Source organism: Dermacentor variabilis, chromosome 2 (assembly GCF_050947875.1).
Source record: "Dermacentor variabilis isolate Ectoservices chromosome 2, ASM5094787v1, whole genome shotgun sequence".
NCBI lineage: Eukaryota > Metazoa > Arthropoda > Arachnida > Ixodida > Ixodidae > Dermacentor > Dermacentor variabilis.
This window is the reverse complement of record NC_134569.1, coordinates 198,552,232-198,577,778: the sequence shown is the minus strand read 5'-3', so window position 1 is coordinate 198,577,778 and position 25,547 is coordinate 198,552,232. Positions and strand designations below refer to the sequence as shown.

The 25,547-nt window shown below is 46.0% G+C and overlaps 2 protein-coding genes across 2 annotated transcripts; both read left to right on the top strand.

The window, feature by feature from the left end:
* Positions 1-111: 111 nt before the first annotated feature.
* On the top strand, positions 112-7,846 carry LOC142573031 (coenzyme Q-binding protein COQ10 homolog B, mitochondrial). The gene is made up of 5 exons (XM_075682526.1): positions 112-205; positions 854-1,015; positions 4,368-4,560; positions 5,067-5,168; positions 6,713-7,846. The coding sequence occupies exons 1-5, from the start codon at positions 147-149 to the stop codon at positions 6,878-6,880; spliced, it is 684 nt and encodes a 227-aa protein (XP_075538641.1). The 5' UTR covers positions 112-146; the 3' UTR covers positions 6,881-7,846.
* Positions 7,847-22,182: 14,336 nt separating this feature from the next.
* LOC142573025 (uncharacterized) lies at positions 22,183-25,256 on the top strand. The gene has a single exon (XM_075682518.1). The coding sequence runs from the start codon at positions 22,366-22,368 to the stop codon at positions 24,532-24,534; it is 2,169 nt and encodes a 722-aa protein (XP_075538633.1). The 5' UTR covers positions 22,183-22,365; the 3' UTR covers positions 24,535-25,256.
* Positions 25,257-25,547: the final 291 nt, after the last annotated feature.

Sequence of the window (25,547 nt, the reverse complement as noted above, 5' to 3'; positions counted from 1 at the left end):
AGAAAGTAAACAATAAAGCATAATACATAGAACAATAACTATTACAATCGTCTAAAATAAAAAAAATAATTTTATCATTAAATAATTCTGAGGCAGTCGTTTACATAATAGAAATAAATTTACTGCGGCACTTTTCTTTCCGGCTGATGGCTGCCCTGGGGGTTTTGCGATGCACGAAAAGATGTGCCAAACTCAATGGATATTGGTGGGTATTTCCTTATTTTTAAAGCTCTGCCCGCTGTAATTTGCAGAAATGAACTGGTCTATTCACAGCTGTTGTCGCTTGCATGATGTTTCTTGTGGCGCGCAAAGCCTCGCGAGAAAAAGAGAAAGTCAAAGCCCTTGGACGTGAACGCATACCTGAGTTTCGCTGGAGCTAAACTGCCGTCATCCTATTTCCACGCTCGAAGTCGGTCACTACCTATATTTTTTTTCCTTTATATTTTTTCACGTCAATCTGATTGTCACCCGTTCTTCCGCTGTCATTTCTCTACGAGGAAGTCGGCGATCGCTGTTACGGACGAAAAAGAAACTGCGGTCTGCGTCAGCTGTGATGGCGCGCTTCGGTCGAGGCCGAATGAATGAAACAGGTTTCCGCGAACTTTATTTGTTTTGTTTGGTGTCGTTATTGTTTTATTCATCTGTATCAGCGCGTGTTCCGCGGCGGCTTTAGCGCGACGGATCGCCCCGAAGTCGCGCCCGTGACCTCTCGTCGCATCGGTGCGGTCTAGCATACAATGTCGAGGCGAAAAGGTCGCACGTGACGCGCATGGGACGAAGTGGAGCGGCGTCGCGGTGTTGCCAGCGCGCGGTGTTTTGCATGTGGAACGTGGTGTTTCGACAACTGGTGCAGTGGCGGCCCGGCGATGGTGTCGGCGCGCAACACGGTGCCCTGCGAGCCGTCTCACATTCCCGGCGGCGTCGGCAGTGCGGCTTGGGTGCGGACATTCTTTCGTCTCGTGAAACCTTCGGGCGGCGGCAACACGCTGCACTACTCCGAGAGAAAGCTGCTCGGGTGAGTCGATACGTCATTCAGCGATACGTCGTCGCAAGCGCCGGTCAGCTGACGGCCCTTGCAGATGCTGCTCTCGTCCTCGCCCGACGAGATAGTTGCGAAAATGCTTTGGCAGCTTAACCTCGCGGCTTACGCAAGACGCTTTCGCGCGGCGCAGTTGGCGCGCTGCGTCGGAAAGTCACGCGGCGTTTCGAAACCAACGGTGCTTCTGTGTAACTTTGGTCTTCTATGCACATCTGCATCCTTTGATTTAGTGAACGATGGCGTATAACTAGTTGCAGCAGCAGCGCTATGCAGCACCCCGGTATATTGTTGGGCGCTAGCTGCATACGTGAGGATTTAACAACTCGGACATGAGCGGACTCTTCGGAGCCTTTTAAGCACTGCCATGTACAGTATAACACTCCCTTATGAATGCTTTACGTAGACTTAGAAAAAAGGAGGTAATCGATTTGAATTTACATAACACAAACCCATCGTCAATGGTTGCAGGACCTTATTGTCTCTCAGGTGCATCGCTTTTTTCTGAAGCTTCTATGGCATTGCTTGGCTGTGGAAACTCTTTCAATTGAGCATTGTGAGAAGCTTCATATCAGAGCATTCATATCTTTGCAGGTTTTACGTTTGGTCTACGCAGTCAAATTACAAGAAATAAAAAGCTTTCCTTTTTTTTTTTGCGATCCTGACACTTCTTTATTGTGGCCAGTCCTGGCGCTGTTGCGGAAGTGTGTGTGTCAGAACGAATGTAGGTAGAAGATAGAGAACGAAGGTAGGAATGTGAAGACTGTATTAAGTGTGCATTTCCATTATCCGTGTCACTTTTTCCCTTATGTATAGCCGAAAATGAACCATTGTGTTTGTTTTATAATATCCAAGAAAAAGAGAAGCCAACATCAGGGGTACGTCGCCTCCAAAAGAACATCACACTGAATATGGAAGGTTATTCCATATTTGTGTTCCTTTGCAGGCTACGCTGCGGCAACCGTACACTTTGTTAACAGACAGAGTGTTGGAATTTTTGTGCAACTGTGTCCTTTTGTATCTAGGAGGCGTGATGAATATGGTACTTGGAAGGGGGTTATTGTTCAATAATATATTATGAACTGAACATGCATTTTTGAAGTCTCTGGCAATGAGGAATGGCAATTTTTTTTTTAATTAGGTGTTCTGTGTTCTATATACCTAGAGAAAGACAATCTGGAGTGCTCTTTCTTTCTGCAGCTTGATTTCTGTAGTCTAAGGGCTCTGAAAGAGTTGCCACAGTAATTGGTTTTGCATTGCATAACGAAACTTGTATTGGCAATTAATATTGCAAGATGACATTTGTCGTTTGTTCTTAACAGTCTAGAGGAATAGCTCATGCAATAACAGGGACAAAAAAAGACATGAGTCACTGTGCTTGTATATTTTTGTCCGCATTCCTGTGTGCACTTTTCCTCTGGGCCATCTTGTACCATCATTTATGTGAAAGTTTTGATTACATCACGTGTCCTCCTTTAAGTCTATGCATTGCCAATGCCTACATGGGTAAAATAAATTTCGTGCGATAGTGAGGAGTGGTATTCTCAGGTGATCACTTTCGGAGGCCATTCCACTTTTGCATGAGTTCACATGACTAGCACTGGACATGTCCTCATCTACGAAGGATAGTGTTCCTGGCACCGTGTCAAACGCTCGTAAGTGCTGTGCCAAGAACACTGTCACCCACAGAAGCCAACACCTCCTGTGCTAGTCATGTCAAATTTTGCAAAAGTATCTTTAAAAGGGTCCTGAATTAACCTTACATTTGGTGAAAAAACACAGTCCTCAGATAGCATATACTGCTGTGAACATGTCGGCCAAATTTTGCAGACATGCGTGAAGGTTGCAAAAGGAGCACACTGTCACCTTTTTCTCAAACTCTCTCTTTTTAACAGAAGCCTTCTCCTCATTCTTTTTGGGCTGCCTTATTTCGTAATATACCTGAGCAGATTCCCATATGCGGCTGCTATTGGCCAATGGCTGACATCAGTCAAGAAGGGTGATCAGACCAGTGCACTTCTTCCTACTGTTACTGTGTATATTTATTGACACAGCTTAATAAACAGGCTGAAGTGAGCAAAAATCTGAATTTTGGATTTTGATAGAAATTACGTACTTCCAGGAGAAGCCAACTATCGTCTGCTGATGCGCTGCTGCCTGCGTAGGAATTCAACTGTGGCCATACTGCTTATCAGTGTTGTAGCCATCGGGTCTCACTAATTTCAATTAGTTTTGAACTTTCACTAGCCTCGAACCAGGTGAAACTTAAAGTCAGACCAGATGTACGCTTGCCAGCGCGTGCTCAGTCCTGGCCTTTCCTGGCTAGACACCTTGCCAAGCTCTTGGCAAGCTCTTGCACAAAATGCACAATTTGGAATTGGCTACTATTTGTTGGTCAAGCTGGTGCAGGACAAAGCCGGTCTGCACCACGTAGCAGGGCCAGACTGGAGCATGTGAGCATAAGCGCACGCTACAGCTCTGCCGTGCATATAGTTAGCCACTACAGTTGCATGTAGCTGCGTCTGCAGTGCAGTGTAAATAATGTGGCTGTTGCGGGGTGGCGCAACAAGCATGTTTGCCAGGCTCACTGTACATCACTGAGGACAACAGCATGCTCCGACTGGTATCTGTGGTGACGTGACTCGAGGCCTCAGTACCGAGATCTGATGGATAGGTCGTCTGCTTCTCGAGTTGCACATGCTCGAGGTGCGTCGCCATCATGATTGTAGACCATTGCATTAGGAATCCTTTCAATGCGAGTCCGGCGTGAGGCATCCATCGCTTAGCCGATGCGTGCACTGCCAAAGTACTTGCATAAGCGAACATGAAGTTTGTTTGACTCTCAGAAATCGTATGATTGTCCTAGAGATGAGTGTGAAAGGAAATGCGCTACTCATGTTAGTGTGAGGATAGCGGCGCATAGCTATCTAGTCCGCTGTAGCGCAGCAAAGGGATGAGACACTGTGAACTCAACTGTAAGCTGAGGGATAGTCTCTGAGTTTGGCGCGTCGTAGGTGCCAAAATTGAAAGTAGTGACGTCTATGTGAACATACCAAATTAAATTTGAACTGTGCGCCATAGTGACATTCAGCAGGCGGAGTGTTGTGACCACCACCCCGCTGCAAAGCATTGAAGGAGTGAGAGGCGATTTTTGATAGCCAATAACTCCACTTCTGCTGAATGCATTGAGGTACTTTTTGCTGTAAAGTATTTCTGAAATAGTCTGTTTGACCGTCAAATGCATTTCTCGGCTTTGATGACAGTTTGCTAGAATCTGTGACACCTCTTCAGGCAATTTATGGATGATTGTACTTGATTCATTATACTGTAGGTACTCGGCGGAGCAGATGTTTGAGGTTGTGTCAAGGGTCGAGTTCTACCGGGACTTTGTGCCCTGGTGCACGCAGTCGCGCGTCACGGCTCGTTCTCCCCACGCCCTGACAGCCTACATGCAGGTGGGCTTCGCACCTATTGTTGAGAGCTATACCTCTCATGTCACACTGGTGCGGCCCACCCTCGTCAAGGTGGGTGCCGTTGACTACTTCAAGGTAGTACACTGTTCAACTGGCAGATAACTTTTGCAGCCAATTGCTATTAAATGAACACCAAGGAGGAATATAGAGTTAATCTGAATTAGTAAGTTACATCTCTCAAATACCACAAAGGTCAGCCTTTGTGGTATTGCTAGTGAAGTTTTGGTGGACCGGAAAAGACGCAAATGTGAAAGGTGTGCTTCAAGTTCCCACACTGGGTGAGATCATGCAAGAGGATTTTACCATTCTAGCTGAAGATTTCTCTATTGCATCCTGTTAACATCCTGTGACATGTTGCTTTAGCTGTGACTCGGAAGGCATTGAATGCTGCACCACGAACTGCATGCAAAGAATTGCCAACTCATCAACATAAATCTCAGATTTTTCAGGGGTGTATAGTTTAATGTCAATTCTTTTAGTGTTGTTTCCACTCTGGCGTGTTACTGTCTGTTCTGGTTCTTGTTAACAAAAGTTTGTATGATCTGCTTTCTTTGCAGTCAGTGTGCTCAGATGGTCGCCTCTTCAACCATCTGGAGACCATCTGGAGGTTTGAACCAGGCCTCGAGGACAACCCGAAGACCTGCACACTAGATTTCAAGGCAAGCCATGCTTGTTCTGACATCACTTGCTCGCTGCCCTGGTTTCTTGTTCTCTGGTTACTCGTGTCTTCTGAAATTAATACACTTGCCATCTACTGAGAGACAAGGGAGTAGTCTCTTAGTAAGCATCATGGAGAGTTTGAGTGAGTACTATTCACAAAGACCAGACGGATTGCACGTGAGAAAATTCAGTAGTAGCAAGGTTGATATTTTGCCAAGCTTGGTACAGATCCTTAGTAAATTGAGGGTCGTGCGAAAAGACAAGGGAGGAGAAAATGAGACACCACAAGAGCATATGCAGCATTAAAGAAGTGTTGAAGACTAACCAAAGGCATTTCTCATACTATTTTTGTATTAATGCTGATGAAATGACTGGAGGTGTTTTCCAATAGAAGTTGTGAAGAAGCTAGGATTAGTGAATGCCACAGTGGTTTATTCAAAGACATTTCTCACTAATGCGGCAGCACTAACTAGCTCAAACAAGATTTCACACGTGACTTAATTCGATATGCCACTCGCCAGAAGCACCTAGACTTCTGGAGCTCCCACTGAGTGATTGATCACAGACTCCTTGATAAAGTGAGTGAAATTCGTAATCTCTTGGCCTCTCCTTTTCCAAGTCCTCCCGCTGCATATGCCTTCGCTCATTACTCACCCTCTCAGTTTAAACTTTCTTATTGTGGCGATTGTGCTGCACAGAAATCAGATCAACGCAATATCAGGGTCGGGGCCACCGCGACCATGGGTCTGCACACCAGAATCAAGAGCAACTGTCGTGGTGCTAGCGCAAGTTAAAAAACAAAATAAAAAACAAACAAGAAAACAAAAAGCACAGCCAGCAGTGTGTGGGAGCAGACAGCGTCTCCATAGAAACAGTGCCAGCACAACCAATGATTGCTCTCGTCACTTGTCACTTGATAATGTGCTGTCAGCTTATGTTCAGCACACTGATTGCAATTCACCGCACGATATGCTACAGAGCCAAAATGCAGTTTTTTTTTTTAAATTCTTCTAATTTCAAACACACCATTCAGTTTTGAAGTTATTATCAAGTACAGTGTCGCATATTTTACTGCTGAATTTCGTTTTTAATTCAACGCTGACAAATGCCTATTGCACTGGAAGTAGTCATGGACTCTCACAGATATTAGTTGGTTCAATGGTTGTCATTACAGCGCGGAAGCTTTACAGTGTTCCATATTAAGATTGAATAAAGACATGCTTAGGAAGGCTGCATTGCCTTTGTTTTTACGGGTCAGGGGGCAGATTTGTTGTCAGTTTTCATATACGAATAATTAATGATAATGGTATAATCTTCCAGCTTTCGCAATATCGTTAAGTGAACACTTGCTGCTACATCCCTAAATAAGGTGGTGCTAGCACAAATCCTCCGTCTGCTTCCCCGTCTGGAAAAAAAAGAAGTGTCCACGTTCGAAAATGAAACCGTTGTGCTATGTGCTGTTGCAAACTTAGCCGAAGTTGTCGCTGCTGTCAGCCACCACTCTGAGCTTGACACAGTTCTCCGCGGTCCATGCCTGTTGCAGGTGTCCTTCGAGTTCCGCTCACGGCTGCACTCACACCTGGCACACATGTTCCTAGACGAAGTGGTGCGGCAGATGACACGCGCCTTCCTCAACCGAGCAGCCACCCTGTACGGCAAACAGTCGATCCCGACGCGGAGCAGCAAGGTGCTGCCCTCTGGTGCTCCCTGACGCCGGCCCCCCGAGTAGTCTTGTCGTACACGGGGCTTCACCTCGATGTGGACTGATTTTAGTTGTTTTTTTTTTTATTTTAGCTCTTCTCGCAGCCACGCTTCTACTCACATATGCCCTCCCAGTTACGCAAAGTTCTGCCTGGAACTCCCTCACGTGGATGCCACTTCGAGACAGCAAAGCTCATCTACCAGGGGAGAAGTGACTCGGGATCACTGGTTGGGTGAAGCGACAGCGAGGGCATTCTAAATGTGTTTAAAGGCAAGGGTCGTTTTTGGCGGCCTGAAGCAAGCTGGTGACATGCTAAAAAGTTCCATGGCAGCCATCAGCCGGAGGACTGGCGTCCTTGACGTGATGCCTTGCAAAAGAGGCCAGACAGCGGCAAGAGGACTGAGTGGCGGCAACTTCGGCCGTGGCTTCTGGGTGTCCTCATTACCTGAGCCGCTTCAGATTTGTCATGGCAGCCATTGTTCAGCCATAAACAAAGCCGGTAACGATGCTGGGAAAGAAGCAGCCACGTAGAAGGTTCCTGTTCAGTAAATTCAAATTCACAAATTTTTTGAAGTTGTTGAGCAATTGAAATTCATGTGTTTGCATTTACTTAGTAAAAGGTTAAGAGGGTTTAATAGCAAGTTAATGGTTTGCTCACTTCAAATTGGTCAGACACGCAACAATGCAAAGCTCACAGAAGGTTGTGCTGCTGACATTAGTAGTTTAGCAGTGATTTCTTCCATTGTCTTGTGTGTGTAGGGCGAGAGGGGGAGAGAATCTAGTGGCAAGAACAGCAGTTAAAGTTAGCATGTGCACAACAGAGTTTCAGCAGAACATGTTATAATTAGTGCTTAGTAATCTTCGTCGTCGTTGGGTGCAAACTTGCACTAAGCTTTGAATATAGGTTCTACCTTTGTTTATTTATCCCTTCTTTCTGCACGAAGCTATTGTAAATAAAGTATTTTTGTTTTTGAATCTTTATTCTTCAAACTTTAAGAAAATGTGTGCTTTGCCCAGACCGCTAGACATATATGGTCCGTATTGAACATAAATATGGCATGGAACTGATGGGATGTACCCTTGTGCCAGAATGAAATATAAATATAAGAAACCAAACTGGAAAGTGAATCTGCCTTTCCATATTTACCAGTGTATGCAGCACTGGTGTGATATGCTGACATGTATGTAGATGTAGGGCCAGAGTGCATTAGCTCCTGGTTTCACAGTAGTAGCAGTTACAAGTAAATATATAAGGGTAACAGACATTATTTGTTCTTTTCCATTCATATTTAATTTATGCATTGACTAGGTATGTCTTGTGCAAATAGTTTCTTTATTTCCCTTTAATTCCAATGGATTTTTAAAAATCGCCTTTGCTAGATGGTGCAATCCAGCCTCCTCAGTTGTATTACTGTATATACTCGTGTAAGGGCTGCAATTTTTTTTTATGCAACTTTGACGAGGCGCGGCCCTTACACAAGACCAGACCTTATAGTCAAAATGGCGCCAGCTGTGCCAGCAACTTATGCACACCCCGGATCCACAGATGTGCCATTGCATCAGACGTCAACGTGAAGCTCTTGCCATCTAGTAGCGGCACTCGGAAGTATGCAGTGTGTGAAACTGTTGATGCGTGCGGATGGCCATTGAGGGCCGTTCGAAAACTTTTTTGCCAAATTTTGGGCTGCCAAGTTGGGGGTGCAGCCCTTACGCGAGCCTGTACAGTACTTGGAGGAGATGGCATGCTTGCACAGTGTGCGAATATTATAACTAAGTACATAAGTAATAACGCTTGAGTTCATGCTGAAACTGTGCAAACAAATTAGTTCTGATATTCGCAAGGGAAAAAGAAAACATTCATGAAAAGGAACATTGGCATCCACCTGCATGCAAAATTGAGAGCTGTTGGTTAATTCACTTTTTCCCTATTACCTACTAGTCGTCTGGTTAGCTCAGCAGGTAGAGCAACTGCTTCGTGAAGGCAGTGGTGCTGGGATCCTGGTCTTTGGATCAGGACAAATGTTACTGTGACAACAGTTAAATTTTGGGAACCGTTTTTGCAGTGCCCGCCCTTTATGTTGGGCCACTATCGTTATTGCATAGTCGTCAAGGTACCACTTCATTCTAATCTTCACCTTTGCGGTGTGACTAACTGAAAAAAAATCTAGTAGGAACTATCGATAACGATTGTCAAGGACAGCGTTAGCTTCCTTGAAATCTGTTGGAACTACGTTGAGTTGCAGTTGCTGCATCTTGATCTCGACAGGAGTAAGTATCGTCTTAGGTGGCACTAAGCCAGGACAAGCGTTCAGCAAATCCAAGAAGAGAATGGCATGGTCTATTGACGCAAGAGAAACTGAGCTGATGCTGCCGGTTCCCTCTGAGCAAACATGAGGGAGTGGTGGTAACACACAGTGACTTGAGCACTACCCTGCCAAGCGCACGCCTCTCTGCTTGCTTCACGTGATAATGACTCCGCCAGTAGAGAGTACAGCCGAAGGTGCAGTGCGCGATTTCCTCCTCTCACTCCTCTCCAACGCTTTGCCGGTTGGGAGTCGTACCACTGGGCTGTCAGGTAGTTTTGGAGGTGCGGAATTTGTGCAGGCTTTGGTGCGCCACGGAGATTCTGACAGTGGCGGCATTTGTGCGTGTATTTCGCAGGCAACAGCAGGCAATACTGTAGTAGATTAAAACAAATGTGTGTGTCAGAAAGAAGTTGACTACGTGGCAGTGTTGGGAGAGCCTTCTGCGATCACAGCTTTAGCTTCGGGTCTCCTATATAGGCACACTCGAAAGGAAAAAGTTTTTCTTAGCAACCACTGCACTAAATTTGGCGAGGTTTGTTGTGTTTAAAATAAAAAGTTATAACCTAACTACATTTTAACTTTTTAAGTGACTCTTTAGTGACTGTTAGAAGATTTTCAATTTAAACCCTCAATGTTTTAAATAAAAATTGTTAGTAAGTGCAAATTTTCGGAAACTATACTCTGAAGTTTGCAACTCTAACTCGGCAATGAAAAATTATATCCCAATTCTGTGAATTGCATCTAAAGCAGACAAAATGTATGTATTATACAGCGCCATTATGTGAGTGTCATTATTATGCGAGTATGACTTGCAAGAAAGCCCTTCTAAACATTGTAGCAAATCTACGTAAGTTTAAATTTCAAATTTCTCCACTTAAGCTGCTCTATCGAGTGCAGCTTACCAAATGGCTACATCTGTTTTTGATGCAGAGGGACAAATTTGTCAACTTAAGGCTTCCATGTTTTTTTATCTTATAATTTAAAAACAAAGAAATGATTGTAAGACAATTCAGGCCCTAAATAAAATTTCACTTTGACAGTCTATAGAATGTAACTTGCTTTCTCGAATGCAACAGGTTTCATGAAAATTGGTCCAGGGCTTATTTCACAGAAGCATTTCTGTATTCTACATGTATTTGAATAGGTGGCATTGTAGTTGGGCCTAAGCTAAAGCTTCCTCTTGAGGCTGTGTTGTCATCGGGACACCATTTTGAAGCTGAGCGTAGCATGTGCAGCAACAAAAGGAGATTGTACCATCGAAAAAGCTTCCCTTCAACTCGCCAACTGCAATCTCCTTACGCTGTCAAGCGGCGTGGATAAGCACAGAGCAACGGACAAGCAGCACGAGTGGTCTCTGTGTCTCTTATTTTTCCGACAGTCAGAACCTTTTGCAAGAGCTGAGCTCATTTTCTTCAAGTAAATGCATCATGAGTTCTTTCATGGAGGAAGTGTTCAGTAGCTTTTGCAAATAGGGTCCATGTAGTAATGATAAACTATGTTGCAGCGCAATACGTTACAGAAAGCATTGGTGACGATTCTGTGCATATTCCTTATAAAGTTGGTCGCAAAAACTAGGTAACCTGTAAGTGCAGCATACGTTACTTTCTGTGGGCTGATGGCACCAGCCGAATTGGGAGATGTTCATTTGATCAGCTTGGCTAATAGTAGCAGTGTAAAGATGGTGTTGTAAGTGGCTCATGTGAGGCACATTGCTAAACGTGGCCATGTGCCAGCATGAGCGCAGTAGAATTTTCAAGCAAAGTGTGCTTCTCGTCAAGTTGGCCTTGGCTAGAACAAAAACATTTAGCCAGCGTCCCTCATGGCCCATTAGAAAATCAGGATGTCTGTGTGGGTCATCACATCCTGCAAAATGATGCAAAGTGCATAATGACAGGATGTTTTTAGGCTTGTGCTGTAATAAGTTATCAAGGAGGTGCCATGCGATTGGCCTCGAGCGGCCAGTCGCATAGCAATTTTGCGTCTATTCGTGGGTTTATTTCACGCTTGGAAAAACACTTTTACATAGCACGTACTGTGCAACAGAAAATGTATCAGGTGTTTTTCATGTTGCCCTACAATTTTCTCATTGACACTTTTAATCTAATTATAATATTTGAGAAGTTGGTTAATTAAGATTATCTAATTAGGCAGAATGCAGAAAGTAGTCTATCTCCAAGCATTGACAAACAACATTATGTTGGTTCTGTCCAGCTACATGGCGTTTGCATATTTTTCATGTTTGGCTAAAGTTACCTGGGACAAGCTGTATATGGAGCCCATATAGAATTTCCCTTTCAGGTTTTTAAGAAGTGCAAAAGTGTGTCTTCGAATGACAGTTCTTTGTTGAAAAAAGAAGTCTTTGCAGGGCAGCTGACATTACGATTTTTGCAAATTATAAATTGTGTGCTTCAGAGTGTGATACATTCAGCCACCAAGCAGCCAATTTTGCTGGAAAGCCAACCTCTTGACGTGACGTGAAGGTCTGCAATTGGCAACAGCACAATGAAGATAAATGACCTGTGATGGAGTGTAGGGGCCCATAACTACATGAAGCATCAGTGAGATGCCAAACATTACACAGTTTTATGTATAATGGGCTTATGTACCATAAAGACCGAAACATCCCACATTTTTACAATGCCCGGCCAGCTCCTCTGAAAAGCATGGGAGCCATGTATAGTGCAAAGCGCAGACAACTACTTTTTTTGTGTGCTGCTGTCGCTTCTCTGCTTCCACATGAAACTCTAGGAGCAGTGGTGAGATGCACTGAAAGAAAGAAAACTTATGCCACCCTAACCACAACCCATAAACTGCCACCGACATCTTGAAAAGTGCAGTCTATGCGACTCCATGGCTTTTTGAAGGTAAAGAAAACCAAACAAACATTTTACATGCCCTTATGTTATTGTAGCTTTCGAGGCTGAATAATGCCGCCTCAGCTTAAACAACATAAACTTCCGGTGTGTGTTAATGTTGTGTACCTTTTTTTTATGCATTTGTAGCTGAGACACACATACATGAATGAAATGAAACCTTTGTGACTATGCAAAGAATGGCAAATTTTTTCATTAGTGTAATCGTCAAAACATTTGCTTGAATTCCTATTCGAATGTGCTCTTTCACAACATGCCAGCCTACAATTATGGGAAAACAAAGTTATTTACAATGCTAAAAGTGCGGCAAACATGACACCGTGAAGTCTTCAATTTCACTTGTTTCATGGCTGCAACTATGAATTCATTTATCATATTTGTGCCTTTGAAGTCATCCATATTCTTGCATGTGTAGTCTACCTACCATATCAAAAGAGAGATGCAAACTTTTAGTATAAGCTGTAGATGATAGCCTGGCTGATTGTCTGGCATGCTGGCTACTGCAAGTGCTTGGTGACAGTTATGACACACAGAGTGATCTCATAAAACAGCGTACACAGACACATGCACCGACCTGTGGACCTCAGAAATGCCAGCGGTGATTTTGTGGCGCATAATGCGCAAGCAGTGCTTTTCTACAAGTTGAGACTGTGCCACAGCTCCAAGCTCAAGTCGTGTTGCAAGTCTAGTGCTGCCTTCAAAGACTGTCTCTCTGACAACTAGCGGCAGCAGTCGCAAAGAACATGTTGCAAGTCCTCGGGAGCGTTACACGCAGAGCGCACTGGCGGGGGTCTCTGTTAAATTTCACACTTAAAGTAGTTAGTGTATGCCACGTTGCATAAGTACACTTGCTACAGTGTCTCTTGGTATGGTGATCACTTGGAGATGACGGGCAAAAATATCTCAATTACGTGCATGTTGTGACTGGCAGATGTGACCTGACATGGTATGTAGTGCAGGCCATGATTTCATTTCAGCCAGGACTCTTCACCCTCTGTAGTGTGTGCTAAGCAACTTCTGGCAGCTTAATACTTGAAGGATCATGAAAACAGAAATGTGTAAAAGCTGGAAAAAAGAACCCGAAAGATAGGAGTGAATGGGGTTTGCGGTACGAATGTGCACTTGTAACATAGCACCCAAGAAAAGTGATGGGGAATGGATGTTTTCACTTTTATCACTTTACCTTATAATACAGAATATTTATCGCTTGTTTACAATTGTTGGAATGACAAGTAATTTTACCATTTCTTTATTTGCATTCCATCTTGGAAAATAGCAATTTCAAGACAATACAGATGCAGTGAAATGATTTTCAGGAGCCTCATTTTTCAGACACGCTCGATTACTCAAACTGACCTGCAATGCCACCACCCACACCATGAATGCCAAATGAAATTGTGTGCTAAATAAACTTAAACAATATTTCCATTTATCTGTGACGTCAATCATCCTAGCTGGAACTATAGATAAAATTTTCAAATGCAGTGTGAATAAAGTCACAGTGTCCCTTCAGAACACAATCTAATTTTCCTGTAAACAGTCAACATCTTGAATAATAAAGCAACCGTTAATATTTTCTGGCAACGTTTAATAATTTTCTTGTTTTAATTTATATTTCCAGAGATTCAAGTTTTTCAGGTCTTTAAAGAGTACTGTTAGTATTAAGGAACAGCGGAGCCATATGGCCTCAGGCTAACTGTTGTGTCCTTGAAGCAATTTCTAGCCAGCATTTCTGTGATGTCAATCCCAGGCTACAGGTCTGAGAAAAGTTCATCCATACAGCACTGAGTTTCACTTTTTCTCTTTAAAACATTCTCTCAATTAATTTACTTCAGTTATCATAACAATGCTGCAAAGGTGTTGCCAACGTCTATGGATATGCAACTGTAAATAGACATCAAGGGCTTGTGAACTTTCTAGTGTGTGATCAGGCCTTGGCATTGGCTGCAAGAGTTGATGCTTGAGAGTTAAGAGAAACATTTTGTTTCTTTCCATTTCAAAATTTGACTGTTAAAGATAATTGGCGATACTGTCAGGGGTTTCTTGTTGTTTTCATTCATCTTCTTCAGACAAATTAAGGGCCCCTCACCAAACATAGGTTGGGAATTTTGTCGTATTTGAACCTTGTTATAACAAAGTTGCATACAACAAAAAATTACCTCCATCATATCGGATATTCATTATAAGCATGCATTGCACACTGATACCGGCGAAGAAAACTTTACTTCGTTATATCTGATAATTTGTTATATCTGTGCTTGTTATATTAAGGTTCGTTTGTACTCCAGTAGGTTTAAAGTACTGTCCAAGGATCATGTTTTACAGAAGCAAAAATAGAAACAACTACTCATTTTAGTGCAGATATATTCCAGTGCACCGAAGTGACATTCCTCTCCATGTCTTCTCCCATATCTATGAACCAAGGGACAATGTGACAAGGTGATGACCTGCGCATCCTTGAATTTTATTTTCCTCCTGTCTACTGTAGGGAGTGTTTCCAGAGGCATTTCCAATCTCTGCATTGTATGGGAATCTCTGATGGAGTTTGCATTACGACACTAATGGTACATTAGACTCTTTTCTACCACATCGCGACTCTGTTCACAGTGATGCATGGTCCTTTCGAAACTGCAGCCATAGAAGGCCTGCCTTGGCTAAACCATAGAAGCCAAACCGTAGAAAATGAATGTGTTTCTCTATGGCCAAATATTCAGCTGCCCTCTGGTACTGCACACTACACGTGGGCAACAGGAGGAGGCATGGGATTTCAGGTGGCAGTATAACGAACACATCTTTTGCAATGCATTCGAGTTTGTGCAAAAAAGTGCTACGCTAGTAACACTCAGCAAGAATGACAAAACCACAATATCATGGAGGAAGGAAAAAACTGAGGAGATGCCTTACCACCTCTGCGCGCTAAGAGAAAAGTGTGAAGGAAGTGATGTGTTTTCTTTTTTTTCTTTTGCTGTAGTGGCCATGTTCTCGGACCACAATGGCAGCTTTGTTATGCTTGTTGTGCGCTCACACGTGTTGCTCCATGGGTTTCGTACTATGGCAAAGGCGTTGTGTGTGCAGGATTGCATTTGTCTCCGTGCTTTGTTCCGCTGTGTTATCTAGATTGTGTTCTCCCAGCTGTTGTTGAGGCTAGGTGAGACTGAGAGAAGTAAAAGGCGTGAAACAAGCGCGCATGAAACACCGTAAACCACGCCACGGATGAAGGACGACATGGGGATATTATTCCCGTCTTCGGTGGAGTCATGCTGATGTTTCATCACAGACTGAAACCGCTGTGCTTCAGATTATGTATGATAAACACCTTCCACGTTAGTGACAGCTGTGCAATGTTCTTGCTTTTGACAGTGGATAACGTACTTGTGGCACATAAAACAGCCACGTGGAAGGATGAGAAAGTGGCTGCTGTGAGTAATAAAGGGACAAACCCCCTTTACTGCACTTATTTTGTATGTGTGCTCGAGGGGTGCAGGGAAGTAAGAATTCACTTTGCGTTGTTCCCGCAGACAAGGAAAATGGGTTTACCGTTCTGTCACATGGAAAGTTTTATGCCAAGGCAGAAGATGCAATTACAGGCATACTTAATGAGCGCAAAGAAGCCAGCTTGACTAATGTTTGATCACGGGCCATCGAGTTATGCAAAAAGATGAATTTAGTAAAGGTACTGAAGAATATCAACAAAAACAAAAAGCTTGCCTTGGATGTGTCTTTTAGTGCGAAGACCCATAAAGTGGACATTCGGTTCAGGGTAATTATACCCAAAAGTGACATGTGGCAAAAATGTATCACTGTGTTCCTGTTGGAAAAATTGAATCTTTTGGACATTATAGTTCCATTGCTTGTTAAAAATTCTGAGAAAGTTTTAGAATATGTCAGCTCGCATGCTAACAAAGGACTAAAGGTTTTTTCTATCGACATAAAAGACCTATACTACTTTTTACCACGGACTGGACTTTTGACTTGCTTGAATGCAGGATTGACAACTTTGGCGTTTTGAGGTTTCAAAACGAAGCAGGAACTTCTGTGGCTAACTTTTTAGAAACTTTTAGGTTTTTATTTGTCGTCTACCTTTGTGTCTTGGAATGGTGTACTGCACCTGCAGAATAATGGAGTGTGCATCGGTTCCTGCCTTGCCCCAGTCTTAAGTCATCTGTATCTAGGCATGTTAGACAGATGTCTAGGCGAAAGGTTGAAATATTCAATAATTCTTTAAGTATTTTGATATGTTGATGATTTCCTGCTCATCCTTGATTGTAAGTACCAACATCTTGAGCAGGAATGTGACAGTGTATTATGCATTGTACGAGAGTGTCTCAGGCCGCTCGAGATTACCTTTGAGTTACCTGGTGACAGTGCCATACAGTTTTTAGACCTACAGATTATTGTAAATGACCATCAAACATACTGGTGCTATCATCCACATTCTAACAAACCATTGCTCTCATTTCATTCTTCGCACTCTAAGCTTGTCAAGAGAGGACACGTAAAGATATGCTTAATCAATGCTCTAAAGAAGTTGTGCCAGCATCTAATCAATGTAAGCTTCACGCAACAAGTGAAACGCCTTCGTGACTCTGGATACCCTAGCCACATCATTGTATCGGTAGCTGAGGGATTACTGAAGCAACTTCAATCAAAAGTTTCCTCACCAGTGTGTCCCAATAAAGAGAAGAATAGGCTTGCAGTCATACTGTGCATGCATGGATTGTCGAATCAACTCAAGAAAGTAGCACAGCGCAATAACATTCCTGTGGCGTTTTCAGCGCCTAACAAATTAAGCAGTCTATGTGGAAAGACCACACCAGTAGGTAAAAAGAAGACGTGCGAAGAGAATCACCGGAATAAGCTTGTAGGGTGTGTAACAGCTACCATCGATACCTACAAACTGCAGAGCTTGCTACATCAGGCAGACCAGATGATGCCTTAATGATAGGCTAAGAGAGCATAACAGCAATCTAAACAAAGAGCAGGTCGATGGTTTTCTTGCACAGCACTGCAAAAGATGCTCCTGCCCGCCTCTCTTTAAAAGATACAGTGATCCTAGGCAAAAAGCCTTAATGAGATGACCACGCTCATTATTGAAGCATATCACATCGCCACCTTCAGTGGGTCTTGTATCAGCAAACCATGCATCTCATTATCACGAAAAGAGGTGGAATTTGTGCGCTTGTTAACACAGATTTCCCATTCTGCTGTGAGAGGTGCTATCGGGTTGCTCGGAGCACATGTTCTAATGCATGTAGGAGAATTGTATATATGTATGCTGTGATCCCGCAATAAATATTTGTTGTTGAAAGTTAGCACCAAACGTGTGTGCCGTGTTTGTTCTTTTGTCCTGTTTCTGATGCACTATGCCTTTTGCCTCCATCAAGAGAGGAGAATCTGGCCCGACACGATGGCGCCAACTTCCAGTGCCATAGACTTTCTCATTATAACACCTAGAGGGAAATCTGGCGCCACAGTCTATGGGAGTTTCCAAAGGGGCACTGTGTCGTCATGGGAATGACGATATATGTGTCTGCGAGGCTTGCGTTGGCTGGTGTTGTAAGAGGCTTCATCTAAAACGTGGATATGGCTACATTCATAAAGTAATATCTTCATAAAATGTTTCCATTCACGCATATTACATATTCCAGTGAAGTTTACCCACCTACAATGCGTGCCAAGCGAAGCAAGAATGGACGACAAACTGTTCCAAAGCGAGTGCAAATCTTGTTGTCTGTCCTCCAACTTTAGCGGCCCGCTGATACTTTTTACGTTTCATATAATTGTACATGCAATAACAAGTTCTCATAGTTAAACACAACATGTTGTTGTGTAATAAAGCTAGAACAGCTTTTTATGTGCTGCTTTTAGTAGAAAATGAATACCGGCATTGTCATGCATACCAGATTGCATGCATATCAGATGTCATGCAGCGCCAGATTTACCTCTAGGTAATGTAGTGAGAAACTATGTCCAGGGGCCAAATCTTATAATGGTTCAGTTGGGGAACCGTTTGTTTGGCCTCACCTGATTGGCCAAAATTTTGGTTACATCACAGGTCGTCAGAGGTGTTCTGCACAGGAGCTGAGGGACAAGGCAGACTACCAGCAAGGCGGAAACCAAAACAATGTTTATTCCCACTCCCCAAAGCCCCTTATAAATACAAGGTCATTTCAGATTGTAGCGCCACCTTATATACACAGGTGGCGACCTCTGCATCCCCCCTTTTCACCTCTTATGGGACAGGGCCCTGCAAGTCCAACCGTCGCGGTGGTATCGCTATACGACCGCTGCGAGTCTGTGTCACCGTTTCCTTGCGGCGTTACTTCTGGCTGCGTTGTATCTTCTTGAGGTGCTGCAGGCTGCATGCCCTTGGGAGGAACAGGCGAAGAAGCTGCCAGTTGAGCTGGGGTCGCTTCCGATGAATGAAGTACCAGGTGTCGACGATTACGCTGAAGGATGCCTCTGGGGGTCTGAACAAGGTAGGACCGCGGACGCTGGGCCTGCAAGAGTACTTCACCATTGCAGCGTGCGTCAGTGACCCATACATAGTCTCTAGGACTCAGAGGGGCCAATTGGCTCGAAGCATGACGGCGATTGTAGGTCATCACTTGCCGTGCCTTGATCCACGAGTCCTTTTCCCTGAAACTTGTGTGGCATGGTAACGACGGCATTAGTTGTTCCAGTAATTTCGGGAGACGAGTTTGTAATTTCCTTCCCATCAGGGCTTGAGCCGGGGAAGTGCCGTTGGGGCCAGGCGTGTCACGGTACGACAGTAAGGCAAGGTAGGGATCAGGACCTTCGAAGAGCAAGTCTTTCACTGTGCGCACCATGCGCTCTGCCTCTCCATTGCTTTGGGGGTACCTCAGGCTGCTGGTCTCGTGTCGGAAGCCGTATGACCGCGCAAACTCGACGAACTTGTTGGACACAAACTGCGGTTCGTTGTCGGTCTGGACGATGTCTGGTATGCCAAAACGGGCAATACAGCTCTCGATCGCCGAGATGACTGCTGGTGCCGTGGTGAACCCCATGGAGACTACTTCAGGAAACCTGGAATAATAATCAACAATCAGGACGTAATCGCGCCCTCTAAGTTGAAACAGATCAATGGCAAGGTGCTGCCATGGTCTGTCAGGTGTCACCGTGGACAACATAGGCTCGGAACTCTGAACTCGAGTTTCGGCGCATATGGCACATTGGGTCACTATATGCTCAACATGCATGTTACAGTTGGGCCACCAAACAGACGCCCTAGCCCGTTCTTGGCAGGGGCACACTCCCTGATGCCCTTCGTGTAATAGGGTGAGAATGTCTTGATGCAAGGCTGAAGGAATGACAAGTCGTCGGTCCAGCAGAAGGATGCCGTCGTATATGCTCAATCTGTCTCTCTCCTTCTAAAATGGAGCGATCTGCAGCGGCACCTTGTTTTTGTCTGGCCATCCTTTCGTGCAATACTTCATGACCGCAGAGCAGACTCCATCTTGGGTTTGGTGTATGCGGACATCTTCTAGCCGTCTTGGTACAAGAGGCGGTAATTCCTTGAACACTTCACTGACAAACAACTCCACGGTGTCTACCATGCAAGTAGCTGGCAAATCAGAGGGAGCTCGTGACAAGGTGTCCGCCGTAGCTAAGTGCTTTCCAGGCACATATTTCACCACGTACTGATATTGCATCAGTTTTATCCGCATTCGTTGTATGCAAGATGGCACAAGTTCTAGGTCCTTGTTACCCAGAAGGGTGACCAGAGGAAGGTGATCTGTCTCTACCTCGAAGCTTAGGCCGCAAAGGAACTGGTCATACCGTGAAATGGCCCAAGTTAATGCAAGACCTTCTTTTTCTGTTTGACAATAACGTGCTTCCGTCGGAGTAAGCGCCCCTGAAGCATACGCTACCTCTACAAGAGGCAGCAGGGTGGTATCGCAATTTATGAATACGTTACGCGTCTGTCAATCATCTTCAAAGCGAACCGGTCGTAGAAACCGGCCGAAGCGGTAGTCTGCTTTGGGTTCCGTTGCTGCGGCTTGACTGTCGGGGCCGCGCGCGTCGGTCGCGCGACCCCGAAGACACGCTGGCGTTGCGCGCGCGTGCGTTGGTTGCTTCGGAGGCAATTACTCGCCTTCGTAGTCTGCCTGGCGTTGCTCTTTCGGTGTCGATGACGGCTGGTAGTGCGATACGCGTTCGAAGAAGTGACGGATATAATGGGATGCACCGCCCTTGCCGGCTTTCTAAGTAGACCTTTTGCAGGCTACGTACGCTATCAAATGGAGGAGACTCGGGTGCAAGCGTACCAGTAGTCATTCCACGCAGATGAAGGAATATTGCGTGCTGCGGTTCATCGCCACCGGCCTGCAGCTCCCAGAGGTCGGTCGGACGCGAAGACATTCATCGGAATGGCCTAGATCTCTGCTGCCAACACTGTCCACAAAGTTGCTCTCGCGATTACTGTGTTGGCCGGTAGAAGGGCTGGGTCAGCTTTCCCGTGACTTCCGTTTCAAAGCCAATGCCAGGGAGATATTTGCATGGCGCGCGAGATCGAATTCCAGTGCTATCGCCAGCGTGAATAGCTCGCAGATCGCAGTTCAGCAATCAGAAGGGTTCAACCTAGGCTGGTTCAGCGCTTCCTTCGTCCGGCTAATAAAACTATATACAGACAGGATGGTAAGATATTGTGGAGATCTCTTATTTGGCTGCCCTTCTTTCTCTGGTTCGGGAGTGCCACACTTTGTTCCTCAATTTCACGGCACAGCGCGTACCGTCAGCACCACACTCTTCTATTTTACTTCGCGCAGGCAATGCAGGGCCCGTATATCGTTATGTTCGATTTCAAGTTCCATTGCTTCTATCACGCGACGCGCCGTGGGGCAGATCGCAGGGATAGCGGCAGCGCGGCGGCGTGCAAGTCATGTCCGAGCCGATGACGAAGGGCAAAAAAAGAAGGGAAACTGATATGGTCGGCTAGTAAATGTGTCCCTAAGAACCAGTTCGCGTTTTTGTCGCGCTCGCTGCTTAGGAAGTGCTGGTAGTGCCTTCCTGCTGCATGCATCGTGCGCGCTCCTGGTAGCAGACGACATATAGCGCTGCGCTCTGCCAACTCGGCGAACAAACCCCATGCAAGCGATCTTGCACGCGACAGCGACAGGCGACGCGATGGAGATGGCTGTCGCGTTCGCTCGTCGCCCACAAGTTGCACCCCATGCGAGCGATGACTTCGAGCGACGTCTCCCCAGTGTTGCCGGTATGAGGGCAGCAATATAGGCGCCGAAACTAGCGTGACGCGTGCTTTATTAACTTAAGTTGATGTATTTTACTGTAAAAAGCAGCATAAAATATTTCTGAAAGTCTTGCAGTAGGTTCTTATCCTTGCACCTATAAAAATTCAATCGTTTGCTCGTTCCGTGCGACAATCGGAAGTTCTGGAGTTACGTACATCCAGTTCCGGCTTTGCGCTATTGGCTAGTCGCTCATAGCACTTCCGGGCGACGAGCGACGAATTCTAGATTTGCAAAACCGAGCGACCGCGCGACAAGACTGAGCGATCTGTTCACGCGACGGCCCGATCCGTCGCGCGAAGCCGTCGCTCGCCGCTGTCGCGCACAAAATCGCGCTAATGGGGTTTAGCCTGTGCGAAGCAAACGGTTCGTATCATAGAGTCAATGCCTCCTTTCCTACGAAACTCTATGGTTCGTATATTCCGAACCGTTATAAGATTCGGCCTCAGCGCCACTTTACCTTCACAAAGATTGACGTGAGGGCCCCTCCTCAGATTTTCCTTCCTCCATATGTTCCTCCATGACGATATTCAAAACCATAGCCTCTTATAAAAAAATGACATACAGCGCGAAGGACAAGCACTGCGAGAGACGTCCTTGTATTTGGCGCTGTACGTCATTTTTTATCATGAATTACCAACTACCCCAAGCAACCACGCTAGTCCTCTTAGATGACTGCGCAAACAATGCGCTGTGATCTCGGAGGTCATAAAAAACGCTAGCCCCGTACAAACATTTTACACAACGTGAACTGCGGCATCTAAAAACACATATAAATTACAGTAATAACTATCAACAGAAATAACATTAATCGAGCTTTCAGAAAAAATATAATATCAACCGCTATCGTATCCAAGTCATGTCGAGCTTGTTGTCGTGCCTCTTGGAGAACCACGTGTTTGTCCGACAGGAAACAAATGCCGAGTGTGTGCAGCGCAGCTATTGTAATCTTTGCACGTAGCAAAGATCTGGCTGCTATCATATGTGCGGGAATTGAATGACTTGACATAAGCATAATCTTCCAGGCCTTTTAAGCTAAAGCAGCGATGGATACAACGACTGAGGAGCCTCCGGCCTCTCACGAGACCAACGCTGCCAAAGTGTCGTGCAATTGTGCCGAGAATACTCATACGACAAATCATGGACCCAGCGTGACCTGCGACCAAGAGGCTGTGAACGGTCGCGGAGCTTCGTTGAGCGACGAAGTGTCGCAGGCAGGAGCCGCTGAAAGAATGCAGAACGGATGCAACGAAAACGTGTCGGACGCCGTTCTGACAGTAACGGTGGGTGGAGTGTCGCTTCCTTCGGCTTGTGAAAAAGACATACTGGCATCAAAGGACGCGGCAGGTAGGAACTCTGCGTATAGAAGTTCACATGCACTTCCTGCATCCGACGAAATTGCGGATACTGTGAACGGTACGCAAGCTGACCTTGCGCGTGTTGATGTTCAGCCGTTTATTGACGGGACCGGTACCAAAAACAACATGGAGTGCTTTTCGCACCAGTTAACTTCGTTGCAGTTGAACGAAAGTGCTGGGGACGACGCTTCGGCTGACAGGGATGGTATTGATCGAGCCATCGTAAATTTGGTGTGGGACCTTTTAGGTCGTGTCGATAACAGCAACACATATGATGCTGCAGTGGTGTGTTCTACGGATACTGACAGTATCCGTCGAGAGCTTGTCGGTGTGGAGGAAAGGACCGCAGTCTGTCTTGCCAACAGCTCTCCGGGTAAGGCGCAGACGCTCTCCAAGGCCCCCCTGGCACCCTACCGAAACAACGAAGAGGACATGTCGGCTGACAGCTCGTCATCCTCCTCTTCATCCTCAGACAGCGACGACGATGTCGTCGTGACGCAAGTCCAGCGTCGCCCCCCCAAAAGAGGCGAGGCCGACGATTGCTCGGACGGCGGCGAAGTCGACGGTCAGGGGTCGACGACCAAGCACTGTGCGGGCCGCGGCGGCGGAAGGCCCCGCCACCGTGGTGTGAAGACTCCGGGCGAGCTGGACATCGAGGACCTGCCCCCCATCGAGGACTTGCACATCACGCTGCCGCGCACTGAGCTCCGGCAGGCGGGCCGCGTCAAGCATGCTGTTGACCAGTTGCTCGTGGTGGAGACTGAGCGAGGTCAGCCCGTGCTCGACCTGGACTCGGTGCTGTTCCGCGCCGACGGCACGGCCTTGGGACGCGTCTTCGACGTGCTAGGCCCCGTGGCAGCGCCCTACTACACGGTGCGTTTCAACTCGGCTCAGGAGCTGACCGAACGCGCCCTGGAGCCGGGGGAGCCGGTGCTCTACGCCCCGCTGCACGCGGACGTGACGCAGTATGTGCTCGAGTCGGAGGTCCGCAAGCAGCGCGGCTCGGACGCCTCGTGGGAGAACAACAACGAGCCACCGCCCGAGCACCTGGACTTCTCTGACGACGAGCAGGAACGCGAGGTTCGCAAGCGGCTTCGCGCATCCCGGGCCGCAGCGTGCGCGCCGTCCTGCGCTGACGGTACGGGGGATCGTCCTGGCGGCGACCAAAGGCCTCGTGGTGCACCGAGGGGCCGGGGCAGGGGCAGAGGTGCGCCTAGGGGCGGTTATAACAGAGAGCAACAACCGAGGCATCAGCCACCGGAGGCGGCCAGTGGTGGTGTGCGCTCGCATACCGATGGACCTCCAATGCCTGTTCATTTCCAGGAGAGTCGCAGTAGGCCTCAGTGGCCACCATCGTTGGGCCCGCAGCAGCGCTGGCCTGGTGGCAGCGAACCGGCGAGATTTCAGCCAAGCATGCCACCACCAACTACAAATCCTTCACAGTTACCATGGCCTGCAAGCCCACAGTGTAACAACAGTGGGCCAAACATTTGGAACACCCCACCGCCTTCTTTGTCCAGGCCACCACCACTACCCTGGCAGCAGAGCAGGCCATGGCTTAACCAGCCTCCTGCATTTCCGGACTTGAGGACCCCGCCTCCTAATTTCGGCTGTGCCGTGCCATCACCTTGCCCTCCTCGAGCAACTTTCGCAAGTCCCCACAGTCTGCACGCCAACACTGCTGTGGGTAGTTCAGGCTATCGGCAGGCTAGTGCAGTGAGTCTTCCCGATCCAAGTGCTTTACTGTCACCTGTTTACAACAGTGCGGGGCATAGGGTCCCCTTGTATGACCCTGTTCCAGACCTTCAGCGCATTCTTGCCACACCACCACCACCACCACCACCATTGAAAGGCTAAGGGGCAGTTGCATTTTAGTACAGTGTTGTTCATGCAGTAGTTCATGTTAATAATTGAAGTTGTTCTTATGGTTTGCTTTTTATAGAAGTGACTTAATCATGCCTGATTTTTGCATCTGATTTGCTTGGAACAGTGTGACACGGCCTGCTTGGCTACAGATTGCATGTATGATTTGATAACGGCAGTAACTTAGACACAAAAACATTGCATGGTGCAAGTGCAAGGCACTGGCATTGCATTCCATTATGTGTGATGCTTAGTATGAGACCATTTATCATGAAAGGAAAAATTGCTATTCACCCAGCTGTGGCATGAAGCTACAAAGGAATCCTGTATGGGTTTCAGTTATAGCTTTGTGCGACAGTTGGGTGGATGACAGTCTTTTCTTTTGTGAACCTTCCTCCACCTTGTATGCTTCTGAAGAATTGATTTCTCATATTCCAGGTCATGTATATTGCAAGGCAGGCTCTCTGCACTTAAACATTACAGTGCATAGAGTTGGAGATCATTTGCCACTTTCGCTTGTGTTGCTGTGCCTGTCATGAGTGGGAATGCCCCAACACTTGCGTGTAAATTTTCAATTAATCAGAAAAGGGAACACATGTTATGAACTTGGGCATCAATGTTCCTTGTAGGTGGAACAAGTGTTTACCACTGTTTATCATCGAATGCTTTATGGCATTTTTAATGAATCGGAAAGAATAAAAGATGTAGTTTGTAAGCTTCTGTTGCCATGTTTTCTTTTTTGCAATTTCACTGCTTTACACGGTGTGGCTTTACAATAAATATGACTGTGCAAAAATTAGTGCTATATTTTAAAACATGGAAGAACTGACACATGTGCAACTGTTGAGGTGCTCGTAGTTAAAATTAATGAAATTGCCTTTTTGATTGGTAGTCTGAGGTTGTAATCGTAACTTTCTGCACACTTGTCATTGACTCTCAGGTTGCCACACTGACAGTATTGCTGGGATTGGCTGCTGGAAGCGATGAGTGGCAAGAATTGAAGGAGA